This window comes from Notolepis coatsorum (genome assembly GCF_963971535.1).
Source record: "Notolepis coatsorum genome assembly, chromosome: 13".
Taxonomy (NCBI): domain Eukaryota; kingdom Metazoa; phylum Chordata; class Actinopteri; order Aulopiformes; family Paralepididae; genus Notolepis; species Notolepis coatsorum.
This window is the reverse complement of record NC_140177.1, coordinates 105,214,598-105,233,861: the sequence shown is the minus strand read 5'-3', so window position 1 is coordinate 105,233,861 and position 19,264 is coordinate 105,214,598. Positions and strand designations below refer to the sequence as shown.

The following is a 19,264-nucleotide window of genomic DNA, read 5'->3' as shown; positions in this document are numbered from 1 at the left end:
GATGTCCGATATTATCGGCCGACCGATATTATCGGCCGATATCGGCAGTAAAATGTGATATCGGAAAATATCGGTATCGGTTTAAAAAAAGAAAAAATCAATAACAATATTTGTTATATATATATCCAGTGAAATGATTAGTTACCTGAAATTATTCCATTTTTTGGGGTGGGAAACCCTGCATATATCGGTATCGGTTGATATCGGTTGATATCGGTATCGGAAATTAAGAGTTGGACAATATCGTAATATCGGTATCGGTAAAAAGGCCAATATCGAGCATCCCTAATAGATAGATAGATAGATAGATAGATAGATAGATAGATAGATAGATAGATAGATAGATAGATAGATAGATAGATAGATAGATAGATAGATAGATAGATAGATAGATAGATAGATAGATAGATAGATAGATAGAAAGAAAAACTAACGTTAGAGAACTATGAAGAAAAAAGCCATAAAAAAAAAAAAAAAAAAAAAAATTGGGGGGGGGGGGGGGGGGCAGTGGTGAATCTCGCCTAGGGCGCCAAATGGGCTAGGTCCGCCCCTGGCCGTAGTGACGAGTGTTGGTGTGAGCGATGGGGTGAGACTCACTGGTAGTTTGGCAGAGATCTGCATGGCTAAGCTGTCATCTGCATCCCTGATCTGATGAATAAATATCCTCCATCCATCCATCCATCCATCCCTCTCTCTCTCTCGCTCCCAGAAGGGTTGTATAGAGAATATTGTATTAACTCTATTTCATTGTACTTTACTTTATTCTCTATTTGTGACCAAGTGCAGTATTTAAACATGCTCTTCTACTGCAGTATAAATGCAGTATATAAGCATGCCCTGCCACTGCAGTACAACCGTGTTAAAACTGTAAAAGTAACACAAATACTATCTTTCTACTTCTCTCTCTCTATCTTTATCTCTGTGTCTCTTTCTTTCTCTAACTTTCTCCCCTGTATTTTTTCCTCACCATCTCTTTTCCCTCTCCCTCTCTGTATATCTATTTCTGTCTGTCTGTCTGTCTGTCTGTCTGTCTGTCTGTCTGTCTGTCTGTCTGTCTGTCTGTCTGTCTGTCTGTCTGTCTGTCTGTCTGTCTGTCTGTCTGTCTGTCTGTCTGTCTGTCTGTCTGTCTCTCTCTCTCTCGCTCTGTCTCTCTCTCTGTCTGTCGCTTGTCTGTCTATCTCTCTCTGTATGTCTCTTTCTCTCTGTCCTTCTCTTTCTCTCATTCTGTATGTCTCTCTGTCTGTCTGTCTGTCTGTCTGTCTCTCGCCTTGTCTGTCTCTTTCTCTCACTCTGTATGTCTCTCTCTGTCTTTCTCTCTCTGTCTGTCTCTTTCTCTCTGTCTGTCTCTTTCTCTCTCCTTCTGTCCCTCCATGTATGTCTCTTTCTCTATCTGTCTGTCTCTTTCTTTCTCTCTCTCTCTCTCTCTCTCTCTCTCTCTGTCTGTTTGTCTCTGTCTGTCTCTTTCTCTCATGGCAAAACAGATTTTAAGCTAGGCTTTTAATTGCACACTAAATGCATGTTCTCTCTACATTTACATTTAGTAATTTAGCTGACGCCTTTATCCAAAGCAACTTACAAGCTGTGTTCTCCCCCTCCCCTCTCTCTCTCTCTCTCTATCTCTCTCTCTCTCTCTCTCTCTCTCTCTCTCTCTCTCTCTTTCTCTCTCTCCCTGCAGACAAGTTGTTTGGGAAGCGCCTCCTGCAGGCCAGACGGTACCTAATGTCTCGCAAGTCGTGGCTGAAGATGGTGCCGACCGACAACTGTGACATCCTAATGACATTCCCAGGTACAGTAAGATGGTGCCCACAGACAACTGTGACATCCTAATGACATTCCCAGGTACAGTAAGATGGTGCCCACAGACAACTGTGACATCCTAATGACATTCCCAGGTACAGTAAGATGGTGCCCACAGACAACTGTGACATCCTAATGACATTCCCAGGTACAGTAAGATGGTGCCGACCGAACGTGACATCCTAATGATATTCGTACAATTAGAGGTTGACCAATAGTGGATTGTTAAAGGCAGATATAATAACAATAATTTGGCAAAAGGCTAAAAAGAGGGGTTTTGTCTGGTTCCATTGAGCCAATTTTCATTCCGATATCTTGAGATGAAAAGTCAAGGGAAACCTTTGAAAATGGCCATGCCCATGACATTTTCCTCCAATCAAATGTAAGCTAAGCTAAAATATATTACTTAATTAAAAGATCTCTATGTTCATATCCTATGAGTATATTTGCGCTAACTTTCAAGATGAGCCCGCTAGACCCCTTTAAAGATGGCTAATCAAACGGCAGGATATTGATACATAAACAGCCAATACCGATAGTTTGTAAAACGTCCCATCAGTGCTATTAATCGATCGATCTCTAAGTACAATGGTGCTTACTGTGCACAGAGACCTGTAATATCCTAATGTCATTCCCAGGCACCGTATTATGCTCCATCCCTCCATCCCCCCTCCCTCTGTTCGTTCGTCCCTTAGACGTCTTGGGAGTTCAGCCAACCACACAGGAGGGACAGAGATTGTTCCAAGGGGATCATTAGAGCTCATGCATTTACATATATTCATCAGAGAGCAATGCTGCTGCAGTACTTTGAGGCTCATTGACAGATAGGGTGGGCACTGCTGCAGATGTAATACCAGACACCATCCTTTTGCCAACTCACAGCTGGAATACACCGATGCTGGGAATCAAACCAGCAACCTTTCATGTACTGCTCAGCTGGCCTCCTTATCTTTCGCCCAGCCACACTTTGTTTGCCCTGAGGCCATTCAATCATTATAGAACAGATTCAACAGAACAGTGCAATGACATTTAATGTCTCAGGCACTAAGCCAGGAGGGACGCTCATTACCTAGAGACGTTTACAGTACCTGCTAGTTCATCAAGGGACAGCCATCTGTCTTTACAAAGGCTGTGTCAATTATTATTAACAGTTTCTGACACAGTGGCATTGTAGGCTGCTGAGAACTTGGCTGGTTGGTTGGCAGGCTGGCTGGCTGATTGGTTGGTTAGCTGGCTGGCTGGCTTGTTGGTTGGTTAGTTGGCTGGCTGGCTGGCTGGCTGGCTGGCTGGCTGGCTGGCTGGCTGGCTGGCTGGCTGGCTGGCTGGCTGGCTGGCTGGCTGGTTGATCGATTGGTTGGTTGGTTGAATGTTTGGTTGGTTGGTTGGTTGGTTGATTGGCAGGCTGGCTGGCTAGCTTGTTGGTTGGTTAGCTGGCTGGCTGGCTGGCTGGCCGGCTGGCTGGCTGGCTGGCTGGCTGGCTGGCTGGCTGGCTGGCTGGCTGGCTGGCTGGCTGGCTAGCTAGCTAGCTGGTTGGTTGGTTGGTTGGCTGGTTGGTTAGCTGGCTGGCTGGCTGGCTGGTTGGTTAGCTCGCTGGCTGGCTGGCTGGCTGGTTGGTTAGCTCGCTGGTTGGTTGGTTGGTTGGTTGGTTGGTTGGTTGGTTGGTTGGTTGGTTGGTTGGTTGGTTGGTTGGTTGGTTGGTTGGTTGGTTGGTTGGTTGGTTGGTTGGTTGGTTGGTTGGTTGGTTGGTTGGTTGGTTGGTTGGTTGGTTGGTTGGTTGGTTGGTTGGTTGGTTGGTTGGTTGGTTGGTAGGTTGGCTGATTGGTTGGTTGGTTGGTAGGTTGGCTGGATTTTCGACTCCTACCGTACAATATTGTACCAGTCAAGCAGCCAAATCCATGTGAGTAAAGCAAGGCTGCCTTTCACATCCCTGTATGTCTGAACATACGGTCAGACCATTCGTCATTACATAAACTAAAAGAGATGTGTCGTCTCGGGCGTTCAGCCAACCACTCAGACACAGGAGGGACGGAGAGGACGTGGTCTTGGGGGACAGTTAGATCTCATCCATTTACAGCACTTTACAGGCTCCATCCTTAAAACACTCAACACATACCTGTGTCCAGTCAGGAACATCTTAAAACACTCAACACATACCTGAGTCCAGTCAGGAACATCTTAAAACACTCAACACATACCTGAGTCCAGTCAGGAACATCTTAAAACACTCAACGCATACCTGAGTCCGGTCAGGAACATCTTAAAACACTCAACACATACCTGAGTCCTGTCAGGAACATCTTAAAACACTCAACACATACCTGAGTCCGGTCAGGAACATCTTAAAACACTCAACACATACCTGAGTCCAGTCAGGAACATCTTAAAACACTCAACACATACCTGAGTCCGGTCAGGAACATCTTAAAACACTCAACACATACCTGAGTCCAGTCAGGAACATCTTAAAACACTCAACACATACCTGAGTCCAGTCAGGAACATCTTAAAACACTCAACACATACCTGAGTCCAGTCAGGACCATCTTAAAACACTCAACACGTACCTGAGTCCAGTCAGGAACATCTTAAAACACTCAACACATACCTGAGTCCAGTCAGGAACATCTTAAAACACAAAACACATACCCAAGTCCAGTCAGGAACATCTTAAAACACTCACCACATACCTGAGTCCAGTCAGGAACTGTAACGTTTGGGGTTTCTATCCTCTCTCTGGAGTGGAAACCCTACTGCCATTCTGGAGTACTTCACCCTGTCATCTGCAATTAGCTCTGATTGATTGTCACCTGTGATTTGTTGTCACTAATTACTGCGTGTGGTTTGCTGGGTATTTTGCCTTTATAGTAGGGGTGGACGGTATAAACGGTATACGGTATAAACGGTATGAATTTGCTCTACGGTATGGTTTTTGCCTATACCGTGTAACCGGTAGTGCAGCTCTAAAATAGCAATGACGTCATGTAACCACAGCGCGACTATTTCACTCGCATTTGCCCCTAAAAATAGATAGAATTAGTCATAGATAATAGATATGTGCGAACTGGAAAAAGTTATTTAGGAGGCTTCGCGCAGTGGGCGTGCCAGCCCCTCCCGCACGCATGTAAACACGGGTCTACTAGTAGTCTAGTGGGACGGGACGTCTCCCTGAGCTAACGTTAGCTTAGCTACCGTTACAAAATGACCCAGTCAACTATTCACTTTTAGTTTAATACATGATGAGGCATTGTCTAACCGAACGGTATCTAGTCGGCCAGCTACCGATAGCTCCTGACATCAACAAACGCTCCATCAAGTCTAGTAGAGAGTAGACGTGTATGATAGCTCCGTTAGCCGTTAGCTCACGTTAACGCAAGGTAGTTCACCGTTCAAAACGAACTGTCCCATTGAACTAAATAATTCACTGAGGCGTTGTATTAACGTTATATATCCGGCTAGCAGTAGCTACAGATAGCTCCTGATATCAATGTCTTATAACACTGATTCGATGCGTATTCGAGCTGAGGGCTTGTGAATGTGATTTAACGTTATACCAATACTAGGGCCCAGCTGCAGCGCCGGTGAATCCTGGCCGTAGCTCGAGGCTACTCGAGTATAGGTCCAGCTGCAGCTCCGGAGAATCCTGGCCGTAGCTGGAGGCTACTAATGTACACACAGACAGTGGAGCTTGTTGCGTGGTGGCGATGTCTCGCAGATAATACAAGTACAAGTCTAATTATATAATATATATATTTTATATAAAAAAAAAAAAATTATATAAAATAAAAAAAAAAAATTATCAAAAACGATGATACCGTGATATATACCGTTACCGTCTATGCTTCAAATTATACCGTGATATAAATTTTAGACCATACCGTCCACCCCTACTTTATAGTAATCCTTTGTTCTCCTGTCTGTTGTCGGATCTTCAACAGAAGTACTGCGAGCAGTCGGCCACGGACAGAAGTGGGACATCTGGTCCGGTTTTGTTATTATGTTGTGTTAATCTTTTTCTCCGTCTTGTGTACGGTTTTCGCTTTTCTAAATTATCTCTCAGTTGTAGCCTGGCTACATTATGCTTTCTCGTTCCATTATCTTGCTCTAGTGTTTCTGATAATAAAAGAACACATATTTTGAGAATAGCAACACCATCTCCGCCTCCTTCTTCCTTTCTACTATTGGACTCAACATTCCTACCTTGAATCATAACAAGGAACATCTTGTGTGATGAGTCATCCATTTACAGTGTCGGCTTCTTCTTGTAATTTATGGGGGGGGGCTTTTCCACACAGAGGCCAGATCTACTGTTGTATTGCTTTTGAAGTGGTTCTACTGTGTGGAATCATTATCAGAAGCTCCTTATGGCCTAGTACTGTACATAACATACGTGTTATGTACCGTGGTGTTGCTACATGTATATCTATATATGTATTTGACAAAGATGAATGAGATATAATAGATTTTCTCTATTAGAGAGATCTAGTATGGTTTTACGTGCCAATAATGTAAAACAATTAAGTTAACTGTCTGTAGTGTGGTAGTGAAATGGTTAACGACGAGTTATATGAGTACTGGCTAAGCATCCCGCTCTTAAGCCATACAGAGATATACCTCATCTCATGTACCTATTGTACTCCATCAACGAATAAAAAACCAAATACACCCACCACCTGCCAGGCCCCGCCCCTTTAGTGGCGTACTATAAAGTACTAGGCGTGGTCACCACTCACTCTTCCTCGGAAAAATCATTTCCAGGAAAAGATTCCCCAAGGGAACTCAGGGCACGCTAAGAGCGGGACGCTAAGCCAGTACTCATATAACTAGGTTATATACATAACCTGTCGTTATATATCGTACTTGCATCGCGTCCCGCTCTTAAGCCATACCGAGATATGGGGTAGAGCGGACGCGAGGCCCGACAGATGCACCCCCTGAGGACCCGTAAGCCCACATCAAGGGGGAAGGGGAGTCCCGTCACCCCATCCTTCCTAATGAAGAGGGGGCGCAGTCAACTCCACCCGAGTGCGAACAAGAGGGAACTAGAACCCCTTGAACACACAGCACAGGCGGAACCACGTGTGACACAACACACCGTGGCCCATACCCACACACCCCTGCTACCCCACCAAAGGACGGGAAGCAGGAGAGGCCACAGACCTCTGAACCGCCTGGGAGACAGAACCCCCGGTCATGTCCATGAGGTAAAACCTTACGAAGGGACCCGGGGAGGACCATAAAGCTGCAGCACAGATGTCCTCCACCGAGGCCCCACCCAGCAGAGCGGCAGAGGCCGCCACCCCACGAGTGGAGTGCGCCCTGACGCCCCCAGGGGGAGCCAGCCCGGCCAACGTGTAGCAGAGGGCAATGCCCTCGCACAACCAATGGGACAGGCGCTGTTTCGATAGTGCCTTACCGGCACAAGAACCACCGTAACAGACAAAAAGCTGATCGGTAGCCCTGAGGCCCTGAGTACGGCTGAGGTAAATCCCCAAAGCACGGACCGGACATGACAGGTGAAGGCCCGCCTCCAACTCACTAGCGTGAGGAGGCGGATGAAACGCCTGAACCACAATATCCCAGGAGCGGAAGGAACTCCGGATATTTTTAGGCACGAAGGCAGGATTAGGCCGCAGAGTGGCACCGCAATCGGAACGAAAAGACAGGCACTCTGGTCGTACCGAGAGAGCACAAAGCTCACCCACACGTTTAGCGGAGGTGACGGCCAGCAAGAACGCGGTCTTGAACGACAGCTGTCCCAACGGCGCTTGCTCAAGAGGCTCAAACGGGGCCAAGGACAACCGACCGAGGACCAATTGAAGATCCCAACTCGGAGCCAAAGAGCGTTTTACCGGCTTAACGCGTCGAGCGCCAAGCAGGAACCGCTTCACAAGAGGGTGGCTGAACAAAGCATCACCCTCAAATCCCTCATGATAAGAGGATATAGCTGCTGCATATACCCTCACCGTCGAAGCCGACAGTCTATCAAGGAGAGACTGGAGGTAGACAAGGACAGCATCCAGGGGGCAGGACACCGGGTCCCTGCCCCCCGCCCTACACCACTCTTGGAACATACGCCATCTGCCCGCGTAAAGCGCGACAGTGGAGGGAGCATGCGCATTCCGGATGGTATCAACCACAGAAGGGTCCATCCGCTCCAGATTTACCCTCTCACCAGCCACACCATCAGACGTTGGCCAAACACCGGGTACTGAAACAGCGACCTGTGTGCTTGAGAGAGGGCCGTCGCCGACCAAGGAATAAGCCATGGCGGAGCTACCAGTAGCTGGATCAGGACCGGGAACCACACTGCCGTGCCCCGGTCCGGCGCGACCAGGATCACCGTCCTGCGCTCCCTCCGTATCTGCTCCAACAGCTGACTCAACAGCTGTAGAGGAGGAAAGGCGTACAGAAGGCCGGGCGGCCATGGAAACATCGAGAAGGCATCCACCCCCAAGGGGGGATGATCTGCCCGACTGACCGAGAACCACAAGGGGCACTTGTGAGAGCGTCGGCTCGCAAACAGATCCACTGAGGCCTCCCCGAAGCGATCCCAGATCTGTCTGACTATATCGTGGTGCAGTTCCCACTCGTCGCAACGAGGACCGCCCCATTCTCCACACCAGGGATGTGGAGCGCCCTCAGACTGCGCAGCCTGCGAGATGCCCATAGCCAGAGTTCGAGGAGGTGAACCAGTCTCCCCTTCTGACAGCAAGCAGCAGGAGTTTGACGGTCAACATTCTGAATGGTCTCGCCACAATCAGACGATTGAACGCGGACAGATCCAGTATAGGTCTGACCCCTCCCGTTTTTTTGGGCACCAGAAAATAACGGGAGTAGACGCCTGACATCGTGTCCTCTCTCGGGACCACGACTATAGCCTGCTTCGCCAACAGAGATCGAATCTCGTCGGCCAGGGCTGTCACTGCTTCTGACCCTGACAATAGGGTCTGCACCAAACCTGAAAACGGAGGGTGGGGTTGTGCGAACTGCAAAACAAGCCCCTCCCTCAACGTTCTCTCTATCCACCCCTCCAAACGGCATTCTTGTCGCCATATGTGATAATAATCCCACAGCGCACCCGCCGTCAACTGACGCTGGGCTGCAAGGAACAGTAGATAGGTGGCCCGGTCCCTCCCGCTGTGCGACGCACCCAAGGGGGGACCCCGACAGAAAGGGCCGGTTTGATACGGGAGAAGCTGCCATCAAACTGGTTGACACACACTCCCCCCCTGAACACCCCTCTAGCGCATGCTGAGGAGTTGTTCTACAGCTAGACATGCAAGGCGTGAGGACCCCATGGGCTCCTACACGCCGTAGCCCTGCAGTGATATTGCTATCACCCAAATCACGCTCGCCTCTTCTTTGCAGACCACTGCCGCTCTCACGGGAGTGGGAGGCATCAGCGTGATACCCCGCCTGGCGAAGGCGAGGCTGGGGTAACCCTTGCTGAGCATTCAATCGAAGAGGCCTCGAGTCCCCCTGCTGACCACTGTAAATAGTGGCAGCCGTAACACCAGGCTCACCCATCACACAACATGTGGTGCAGGAGCCACGCGACAGCACAACATTCTCACGGACAGACCCAGGCTCAGCCATCAACTGGGTGTCAGCCCCTGTCCCCATGAGAAGCGAAAAGTGGGGCCGCATGCACTTCAAAGAAGGTTCGCGGCCCGCAGCCAAAGGAAAACGATCAGAGCCCCGCTTCCATGGGTAACGGAGAGAGGAGTGAACGGGGAGCGGGCTGCTCGCGGCAGAATGACAACGGCTTGTATTTCCCAAGCCGAGTACACCCAAAATGGCCGATCCCTCGGCCGCCAAGGCTGTCGGCCTTGTGGACCCCTGTTGACTCTCCGCCCACGGTACCACTGGTGGGGGAAACATGGCCGCCTGTCGAGGGCCTCGCCACAGTCGCTGACGAGGCCGTGCTCCAACCTCTGGCTGCATAGCGTGAGGTGGTGTGGGACCCAGATCAACAACCGCCTGCGCCTCCGCAGAACGACCAAAAAGTCCTTCTGTGGAAAAAGGAGCCGTGAGGAGAAAAAATCTATCTTCTTCCCCAAGAGGAGATTGCTCCAACCAGATATGCCTATTAACAAACGTTGATAGCATCCTAATCCTCCCCACAGTTATAGCTTGCGACTGAGTCAAGATCTCTATAACACCACAAACATGCAAAATGTTTTCAGTGTCGGCTGGTCCCGTAGCCCCACTACCCGACGCTAATGTGGACAGGAAAATAGTCAGCTGAGCCATAACACTGGCCGCCGCTAAATACCATCCTGCAGCAGTATAGCTCTCATCCGTCCATACTGCCACCCTCCGAGCCGATTCGCTCTCAAGCATCGGCCGGGTGGGACATCGTTCAACCCCGCCGGGGCACAGGATCAAAGCTACCTGGCTACTTAGTCAACCCATTTACCCGTAAAAAGGGTAAATAGGACTCAGCAAAACCCCCCACATTAGCTACCGACTGACCTTCATTAATGAACCGGGCAAGAGGAGGGAAAAGCGGCAACATCCCACGGCGGGGAACATTAGAACAGTGACCCATTTCAGCATTAACATTAGCATTAGCAGTAGCATTAGTGTTAGCAGCATGCTCCAGGATCGCCCGGAAACCGTCCACTTCAGTGGAACGTTCACCAAGCCATCCCGCCCCTGGCGCCGACACACACTTCACAGCATTACTAACACTGGTCTACCTGTGTGCAAGCCGGCTCGAGGTTGTGAAATGGTTAACACTTTGTCATGTGTGGCAGTGAAAGGGTTAATATGGACATATTGACCTATTAGGAATGGCCATTGCCGTTGGGCTCTCTCAAGCTTTGAAGAATGGGGCTGGTTCAGCCTCCTTCTGCTGCCCTGACCTCACCATTACTTGTCAAGTTCAAGTTCAAGTTTATTTTATTGCCACACGGCCAGGCCGGTGGAATTTGAGCACGGTGCAGGTGGTAGCTGCGACAATACACCACATGGATGATGGAACACAACATAACATCAACAACAACATAACATAACATAACATAACATAACATGCATAACATAACATAACAGTAGGGGGTGAAATTAGGATGAGTTGGAGTTGAGTAATTGTATGGCCTTGGGGAAGAAACTGTTGTTGAACCTAACCGTGCGACTACCTAGTGACCTAAACCTTCTACCAGAGGGGAGGAGTTGGAAGAGGTGATGAGCTGGGTGCAGGGGGTCACTGATGATTTTGTGTGCGCGTGTGATGGTGTGATGTTTGTGTATGGAGTCCAGGGTGGGGAGTGTGCAGTTGATGATTTTGGATGCCCTAATGATGATCCTGTCTAGTCTGTGTAGTGTGTGTTTGGGTGTGTTGCCGTACCAAACAGTGATGGAGAGTGAAATGATGTTTTGTATGATAGCTGTGTAAAATTGAATCATTAACGTCTTCCTGACCTTGTACTTCCTGAGTTGTCTTAAATGAAATAATCTTTGGTTGGCTGTTTTAAGTAAATTAGTGGTGTGATGGTCCCAGTTGAGTTTGTTGCTGATGTGTGTTCCTAAGTATTTAAATGTGTCTGTGGCTGAAATGAGTTGGTTATTGATGAGCATGGGTGTTTTGGTGGGTGTGATTTTGCGAAAGTCAATAATGAGTTCCACGGTTTTGCTTTCATTGAGTAACAAGTTATGCAAGAGAGCCTGCCTCAGCAGCTGGGAGGTCAAAGGGAATGGAAACGGAGAAACCTTTAAGTGTGGTATGTTATGTAATAATATAGCATTAATACCGGCCCCATATGAAAATTCATCATAGTATTTCTGTAGTGGAATATTGTATGAAATGTATGGTGGTAGTATTCTTGTGGTTTTACCATAGAAATGCTATGTTCCTAACTTCCTAACTTTATTTTGATAGCAATTGGTGCATGCGGAAAAACACCCCACAGGAATACTATAGTTTTACTATACTTACTATGCATTTTGGTTTGGGTGGGAGGATGTGGACTTTCAGGCACACAGAGATGCTGCAACGTACAAGGTTCAGCCAAGCGTCCCCGAAGTATTATAAATAGTAAATCACACAAGCACTCAAGGCTCAAACTCTATCATTTGTAATCTCATAACTCATACCAGATCCATAATATACTATAATACATGTCATTTTGTGACGGGATTATAATGCATGCATAGCACATTGTTATACACTAGAATACGCTCATGACAGGGTCCCTCACAGTGCTCTTCAGTTAACCTCTTCCAGTACCGGACCGCAAATGACATCACGTCATAAATCATTCTCTCTAGACTTTTTTTTTTTCGAACGTATTCAAGAGTAAACATCCTAACCATGTCATAACAGCAGTCATAGTGTATAATTTAAGCAATAGGCCTACGTTTGTTTACCAATAGGTTAAAGTGTTATTAGTGAGATTTTAGTTTTTGAAATGTGTTGTTTTGATCGCAGAGATCTACCATTTTGAATTAGTGGCCATTGCTGAATGATGACGATTGTAGTCATTTTGAGAAGAGGACATCCAGAACTCGCAATGAGCGTTGGAACTACACTTCCCAACAGATTCTAGCTGCCTTCAAGCAAATGACTTGTGTATGCATTTTTATTTCTCTTATTACTCTGGATTATATACCACAAAACTGAACATTATTGGCATATATTGGAGCGCAGTTAGTTTGTCTCCCCTATTGTGAACATTTAGCAACCATCCGATTTGAAATCAGTTTCAAAATGGCGGAGCAAGAATAAAAAACCTACTGTACATACAGTAGATTTCATTCTCTGTTCTTCATGCACGCCTGGTGATACTAAATCCAAATTGAACTACATTCCCATTGGAAAGAGTAGATTTGGCCCGATCCATAGCTGTGCAAGTTGGCTATAAAAAGGTCATTTATAGGCCTCATTATTCTATATTCTATAATAATGTTTCAAATGGCATGGGTGCGGATGGCAGAATTCAGTACTGTATCTACAAAACCTTCTGTTTAATCATCTTCCCTTAATTAATTTCCTTAGATTTTTTGTACACGTGATCTCAAGAAGGTACTGAACGAGCTTGGTGGCAGTTTATTATGTCTGGTCATTTTTAGCATGGCGTTATTCACTGTCAAAGATGTAAAGAAAAATCATAATTCATATTCTCCTTTGTTTCATCACAATGTAAGCAAGCCTAGTAATAGACACAATATTTCTGACACTGGGAATACATTCACTGAGGTCCATAGATGTCCCTAGATACCAAGAACATGAAAATGGACCTTGTAGAAGTGGAGCGATCTTCCATTTACTTAGGTATGTATTTTAGGCGGATTTTCTGAAAATAGGGCTCCGGGCTTAAGAGTTTAAAGTGGAACGGAGAATTACATTTCATGTGGATTACTGCTCATACTCAATACTGAACTCCTCACTTTCTGTATATAATGCATCTAAAATGTTATATTTTACGATGTAAGGGATGCTGAAAGCAGACGTTATCTTCTCTCACTGCTGCCTCCACACGTAGCACTCAACACATTATGTATAATCCTCCACAAGAGAGCCTGCCACGTGGCTGAGAACTACAATCTGAAATCAGATGTAAACAGAGGGGCTTTTAGGGATAGAACATCATGTTCAATTAGAGAAATGTTGTTCATGCTCAACATTAAAGGGTAAGACCACTTGATGTTAGAATTATTGAGGTATGTTATGTCTATGGCCTCTATGGTAATGTAATGTTTGGAGGTGAATGACTCTATCCCAAAGCCAGAGGCTAGAGAACCACTGTAAGACACAACACTCTGATGCGTGTAAGTTAGTAGTTGGGAGAGTTGATCATGTTCACAAATGTTCATAAGACTGTCCTAAACCATAAGAAAAACATATTGTTAGGGTGCAGTGTCTTTCTAGAACCCAACAGAGTTTCACTTCCGCGTTCAGTTTGCGCGATCTGATTGGCCACTGACGTTTTTTTCAGCGCCAATCGCGTTACTCCTAACAATCGCGCCAGCAGGCTGTTACCCTAACCCTAACCTTAACCAACTAACCCTAACCCTAACCTTAACCAACTTCGAAAGAGAGCGAATTCGAAAGAGTCGCCAAGCTTAACCAGTTTGTTAGGAGTAACGCGTTTGGCGCTGAGAGAAACGTCAGTGGCCAATCAGATCGTGCAAACCGAACGCGGAAGTGAAACTCCGTTGGGGAAAATATACAGGCTGACAGGCCGATGGTGTGTGTGTGTGAGGCCCATGAGGGTGCAGGCAGGTGAGGATCCGTGGTCAAGGTGTAGGCCGGAGAGGTGAGGTCCTGGACATCGGAGAACAAGGGTTAGTATATAGAGCAAGGTCACTGAGCACACAAAACATAATACTGGAACGCTAAGGTCTTGAAGAGAGTCCTATACCATGGGAGGTGTAAACAACACTCGGACCAGGGCCCTCATTTATCAACAATGCTTAGAAAGTGTTCTATTTTCGTTCTTAAGCGCAGAATTTAGAATGTGTGTACGTACAGAAAAATCTGGATTTATCACACAGCTTCTATGCACAGTCCGTGTTGATAAATACCATTTGTTCTACGCTCCACGCTCGTGCACGATTTTAAGTATTTGCATATAGAACCGCCCGTAATTAACCATATACGTAATGAAACACCCCCATGAAATGTGGAAAAGTGGACTAAGCCGAGCGAAGCGTGTTATGGGAGAAATACGCCACAGGCTGACAGACATGTACACGTACGGTGATGTCGGATATTGTTGTGAAGGATCAGATTAAACCGAATATATATATTTATTTATGGATATATATTTAATAGTATTTGTATATCGTTTGATATCCCTTGTATATTCCTTGTACATATACACTGAATATCCCTTTATTCTACTACAGCCCATAATAGTTCATTCTCTTATTGGACAAAAGGACCAGGCGCCAGGGACAAGTCCCTGGCGTTCAAGTTCAAAGGTACCGACGAGACATGCCTTTACTAGCCTCAGCTCCGCGCAGGAATACGGCTACCGAAAGCAGAGCGGCACTACTTGTCCGCTGTGCATATAAATATGGCGCGAGAAATGTAGAATTCCTCTTAGTCCTTTACCCTTCTACCCAACTAAGTAACAAGACGTGAAGCCTCACCCCACGATACCGCGTGCGGTGTAGTATGGCCTGTTTGGCCTTAGAATAGCAGTGAGACCTCGTGCGAATTAATAGCTGAATTGCCAGAGTTTGGCACCGTATTTCTATTAAGTAATAATAGTCTATTATGTATGGTGCATCGTTCGGTTAGAGTTCTAAAGTGAGCAGCACCCCCATCGTTTCCTCGCGTTATCTAGAGTCTTAACCAGGCTGGGCAGACCACGCGTGGTGCTTTCATCCGAGGAGTTCTGGGCGAGGACGAGTGGACCTGCACATTGGATTACCTACCCCGACGACTGCTGAGCCCTATACGGCATGGAATATCTATTTGCTTTGGTGCTTTGATTTGTGGAGCGGATAATCACCAACACCGGTGAGTGTTGGATTTACCCCGAGAGGAGCCAAGGTGAGACGGCGCTCAGACCAGACTGAGGTCGCCTCGCTTCTTCTTCGTTGTGGACCGACAGCGACAGCTACAGCTATCGTCTACAAGAGAGCCCAAGTGTATTCATCTGTGGATCAAGGTTCCACGGGCACTGTTTTCTGTACCTGAATTCTCCCTGGAAATCGTTGACCAGACGGGATACAGCCGACGGCTCTCCTACCCCCCCTACTGGCTTACAACCGGCGGGACCCCTTCAGTATATTATCCAGCTATAATCATTAAGTGACCATCGCTATAATCCCCTAAGAGCCAGGTTGTATACTTGCTTCCTGTGTAACCAGAGATTGGACATTCAGTGTTGATTTGCATACGAGTACTCATTTGCCTTACAAGAGCATTCAATTCAAATCATAAATGTAATAAGTAATTATTATATGTACCTTTTGCTATATATAAAATATTTGACTATTACCTTTGTGTGGACCTGATTTCATATGTGGGAAAGTGTTCATCATACTTAGATATCGTGTACTGTATGGCCAGTAGTTAAAGTACATAAAGCGGTAGTGGTTTAATGATACCATACTTATCAATACAGTCAGGGAATTGTACCCCTCAGTTACAATTGGTCCTTCGAGCCGGAGGGTAATCAGTGTAATATTAATATAGTGGTATTAATATTGAAATGGCCTATGATGAACACTCCACGAAACGGTCCTCCTAAAGTAGAACGCCCGCAACGTAGACGACAGCCACCTCAGTACTTAGAGGATTACGCTGTCAGTAAACTACCTAGCCTTCTACAAACAGTAAACGCAGTAAAAGTAGAAAGTAAAATTATGTCCAACAACCCTATCAACCAGGATACCCCGACCACAGAGGCCCTAGTGGGTTCTAATGTAACTGACCAAGCTCACGGTGGGGACCAGGAGGGAACTGACACGACTTTACCCCCCGCCAATACCGAAGAAGTAGTCCCCCCAGAGCTCCGGGAGGAAGACAACCCTCCAGAGGTGGAACTCTGCACGGAACAAGATGAGGAGAGCACCGAGGAGATAGAGCTCCAGGACTCCCCAACGAGTACAGCCAGGAGCGGCTCACCTCTACAAGCGTCTTCCCCCAGCGAGGCGGAGAGGATGCTGTCACAGGCGTTCCTCGTCAGCCTGACAGCCTCTACCGAACGCGATCGACTCCAGGGTGAACGCGATCGACTTCAGGGTGAACGCGATCGACTCCAAACACAGCAACGGAGCGAAGAAGAGCACATACGCCTGGAGATGAGACGCCTTCAGACGGAAGAGAATATGGCAAGAGACCGGTCCGACACCCAGCGTGCCGCTGACGGTGCCCAAAGAGAAGCAGAGCGCGACATCGCTCTCATCCAGCGCGAAGCCGAGCGCGACAGACTACAGGGCGAGCGCGACAGACTACAAGCCGAGCGCGACAGACTACAAGCGCAGCTAATGGAGCAGCTGATCACCAGGGCAACACCCCCTCCCTCCACAAGGGGTTCCAGAGCCTCGTCAAGACACACGTCAAGGGCACCCTCCCCTAACCGATTAGGCGACCTTGAACTCGACCACCAGAGAGAGTCTACACCCCCCTCCGAACTCCTTCCCCGACCGGTCCAAGTGAGACCCAGCTACAAGGAAGGAACGGCGGACACGGCGGAGAGGCTAAATAAACGACTACAGGATCTAGATGACCTGGCAGAAGAAGAAGAGGGAGAAGAGGAGAGTCAAGCCCGACAGCAGCACATTACTCCACAGGACCAGGAGGTCCAGTACAGCCCAGGCTATACCCCCGCGGCTCTGCGCTACAGACCCCCGACTCGACTCACGGGTGAGCATGACGCACGACCAGTCCCGAGGAATAGCACCTGGACCAGCGGGCCATGGTACCCTGCCAGTACCAGCCCACCGAGAGGCGTAAGAAGAGACTCGCCCAGGAGGCCTCTCTTCCAACGCTCACCGATGTGCCAGCCATCCATGGCGTCATACATTGGCACACCGACGTTTCCAGACTTCACCCATGAGAATCGAGCACAGTACACGGAGCTCCGGATGTGCTTAGAGACAATGATGGTGGATGTCGCTGATGAACGCCACAAGTATGCAATATTATTGAAGCACCTGAAAGTGCCCCGAGCGCACAACATAGCGCTGGCCTATGCCACCTCTACGACCCCATACACCGCGGCTCTAGCAGCGCTGGACCAGAGATATGGACGTATATGGGATTACGTAATACAGGAGATAAGGCATATTGATCGCCTACCCCCAGCAACAGACAATCGCTCACTAGACGACCTGTCTATAAAAGTACAATCCCTGGTAGGGATGCTGGGGGCGCAACGAGAAAAGGGTATGCACGAACTATACGCAAACTCGAACGTCGAGAGGATTTTAGAGAAGCTGCCGCCCGCCCGACAGGAGCGCTTCAGGCGGCAAAGAGACCACCGTGATCCTAACGGTCCCGAGCCATCCCTCCTAGATTTAGCCGACTTCCTGGCGAGAGAAGTCAGCAGCCTACGGCTGGATACGTTCGTGCGGAGCACGCCAAGCTCCAGAGAGGGACCTAGGAGAGTAAACGATGGCCGAAGATCGGTGACTGTCATGCACCAATCAGAATCAGTACCGAGCAGCAAGAACCACAGTACCCCCTCGACGAAAGAGAAGTGGAAGATGGTGTGCCCGTACTGCGAGAAGGAACACTGGTGGTCACAATGTGACCAGTTCAAGAAGATGACCGCTGAAGAAGTAAGTCACTGGATAAAGTCCAACAGGCGCTGTTACCGATGTGCGCGCAGTCACATGGCAGCCGAGTGCCGCCTAAAGAAGAAGTGTAGTCGGTGTGACGGAGCCCATCTGGATGTCCTACACGACAGTAACAAAAGAAAGCCTGCACCATCCAACAGCACAAAGGCAAGTGTTATGTACATTGACCCCGCTAGCAGCAGCGGCGCCCAGGTGCTCTTAAAGGTGGTCCGTGTAACCCTGAGTTACCAAGACAAGATCATGGACACTTACGCCGTCCTTGATGACGGGTCAGAGAAGACCCTTCTCCTCGCGTCCGCTGCGGCCCAGCTGGGGCTACGGGGGAGCGAGAACCAGATGACTATTCGGACAATAAGATGAGATCTAAAGACGATAAAGGGCGAGAATGTCTCCTTCACTATCGCAGCAAGCGGGCAGCCAGAGAGACGGTACAGGATTACTAATGCTTTCACCAGCCAAGAAATAGGACTATCGCAGTACACCTACCCCATCGCCAAGCTGATGGAGAAATATGTGCACCTGCGTCAACTTCCTATCCCGCTCATAGACGGCGCCACCCCGACCCTGCTGATAGGCTCCGACCATGCAGACCTCATAGTCCCGATAGACCGGGTCCATACAGGACCCAGAGGTTGTCCTGCAGCAGTCGAGACCCGCCTAGGATGGACGTTACAAGGCCCCCTTGCCAAGTCTCTTAACCGAACAGCAGCCACTGGCTGCCTCCACTCCAGAGCAACAGAAGGAGACACCACACTCCTGCAGCATGTAGAGAGGCTATGGACACTAGAGACAATGCCCTTTAAGAACGAAAAGAAATACATTCGTTCTAAGGAAGATATCTACGCTATAGCCCTCCTCGAGCACGGGACAAAGAGAGTCAACGTCAGCGGAGTGATGAGATACGCAACTCCACTCCTGAGGCGAGAGGGAATGCCCACCTTTCGTGCTACAAAAGAGGCGACGGAGCGGTATCTATTGAACACAGAGCGGCGCCTAGCCAAAGACCCCGCTCAAGAAGCTGTGTACCGCGCTGAGATTAACAAATTAATCACAGCGGGACACATAAAGAAAATTGACTGGTGACGTCGTGCGCTGCTCCGCGCCTCCCTGATCAAAGGCGGCTTTGATCTCCGGCAGCGGGCCAGCAGCGACCCCCCAGTATTGCGCAGCCTCTCCCCAGAGGAGAAGCCAGCAAGCAGCGAGAAGCCCA

General features: G+C 48.2%; 1 protein-coding gene across 1 annotated transcript in view; it reads left to right on the top strand.

Annotated features, from left to right (window-relative positions):
* Positions 1-19,264, top strand: part of LOC311239451 (anoctamin-8-like) — a gene marked incomplete at both ends in the record, with an annotated part of 212,392 nt that overhangs the window by 89,341 nt on the left and 103,787 nt on the right. Inside the window, one exon of the mRNA XM_084327759.1 lies at positions 1,676-1,786. Within this exon, the coding sequence (XP_084183885.1) occupies positions 1,676-1,786 (111 nt within the window). The remainder of the gene's footprint in view (positions 1-1,675; positions 1,787-19,264) is intronic.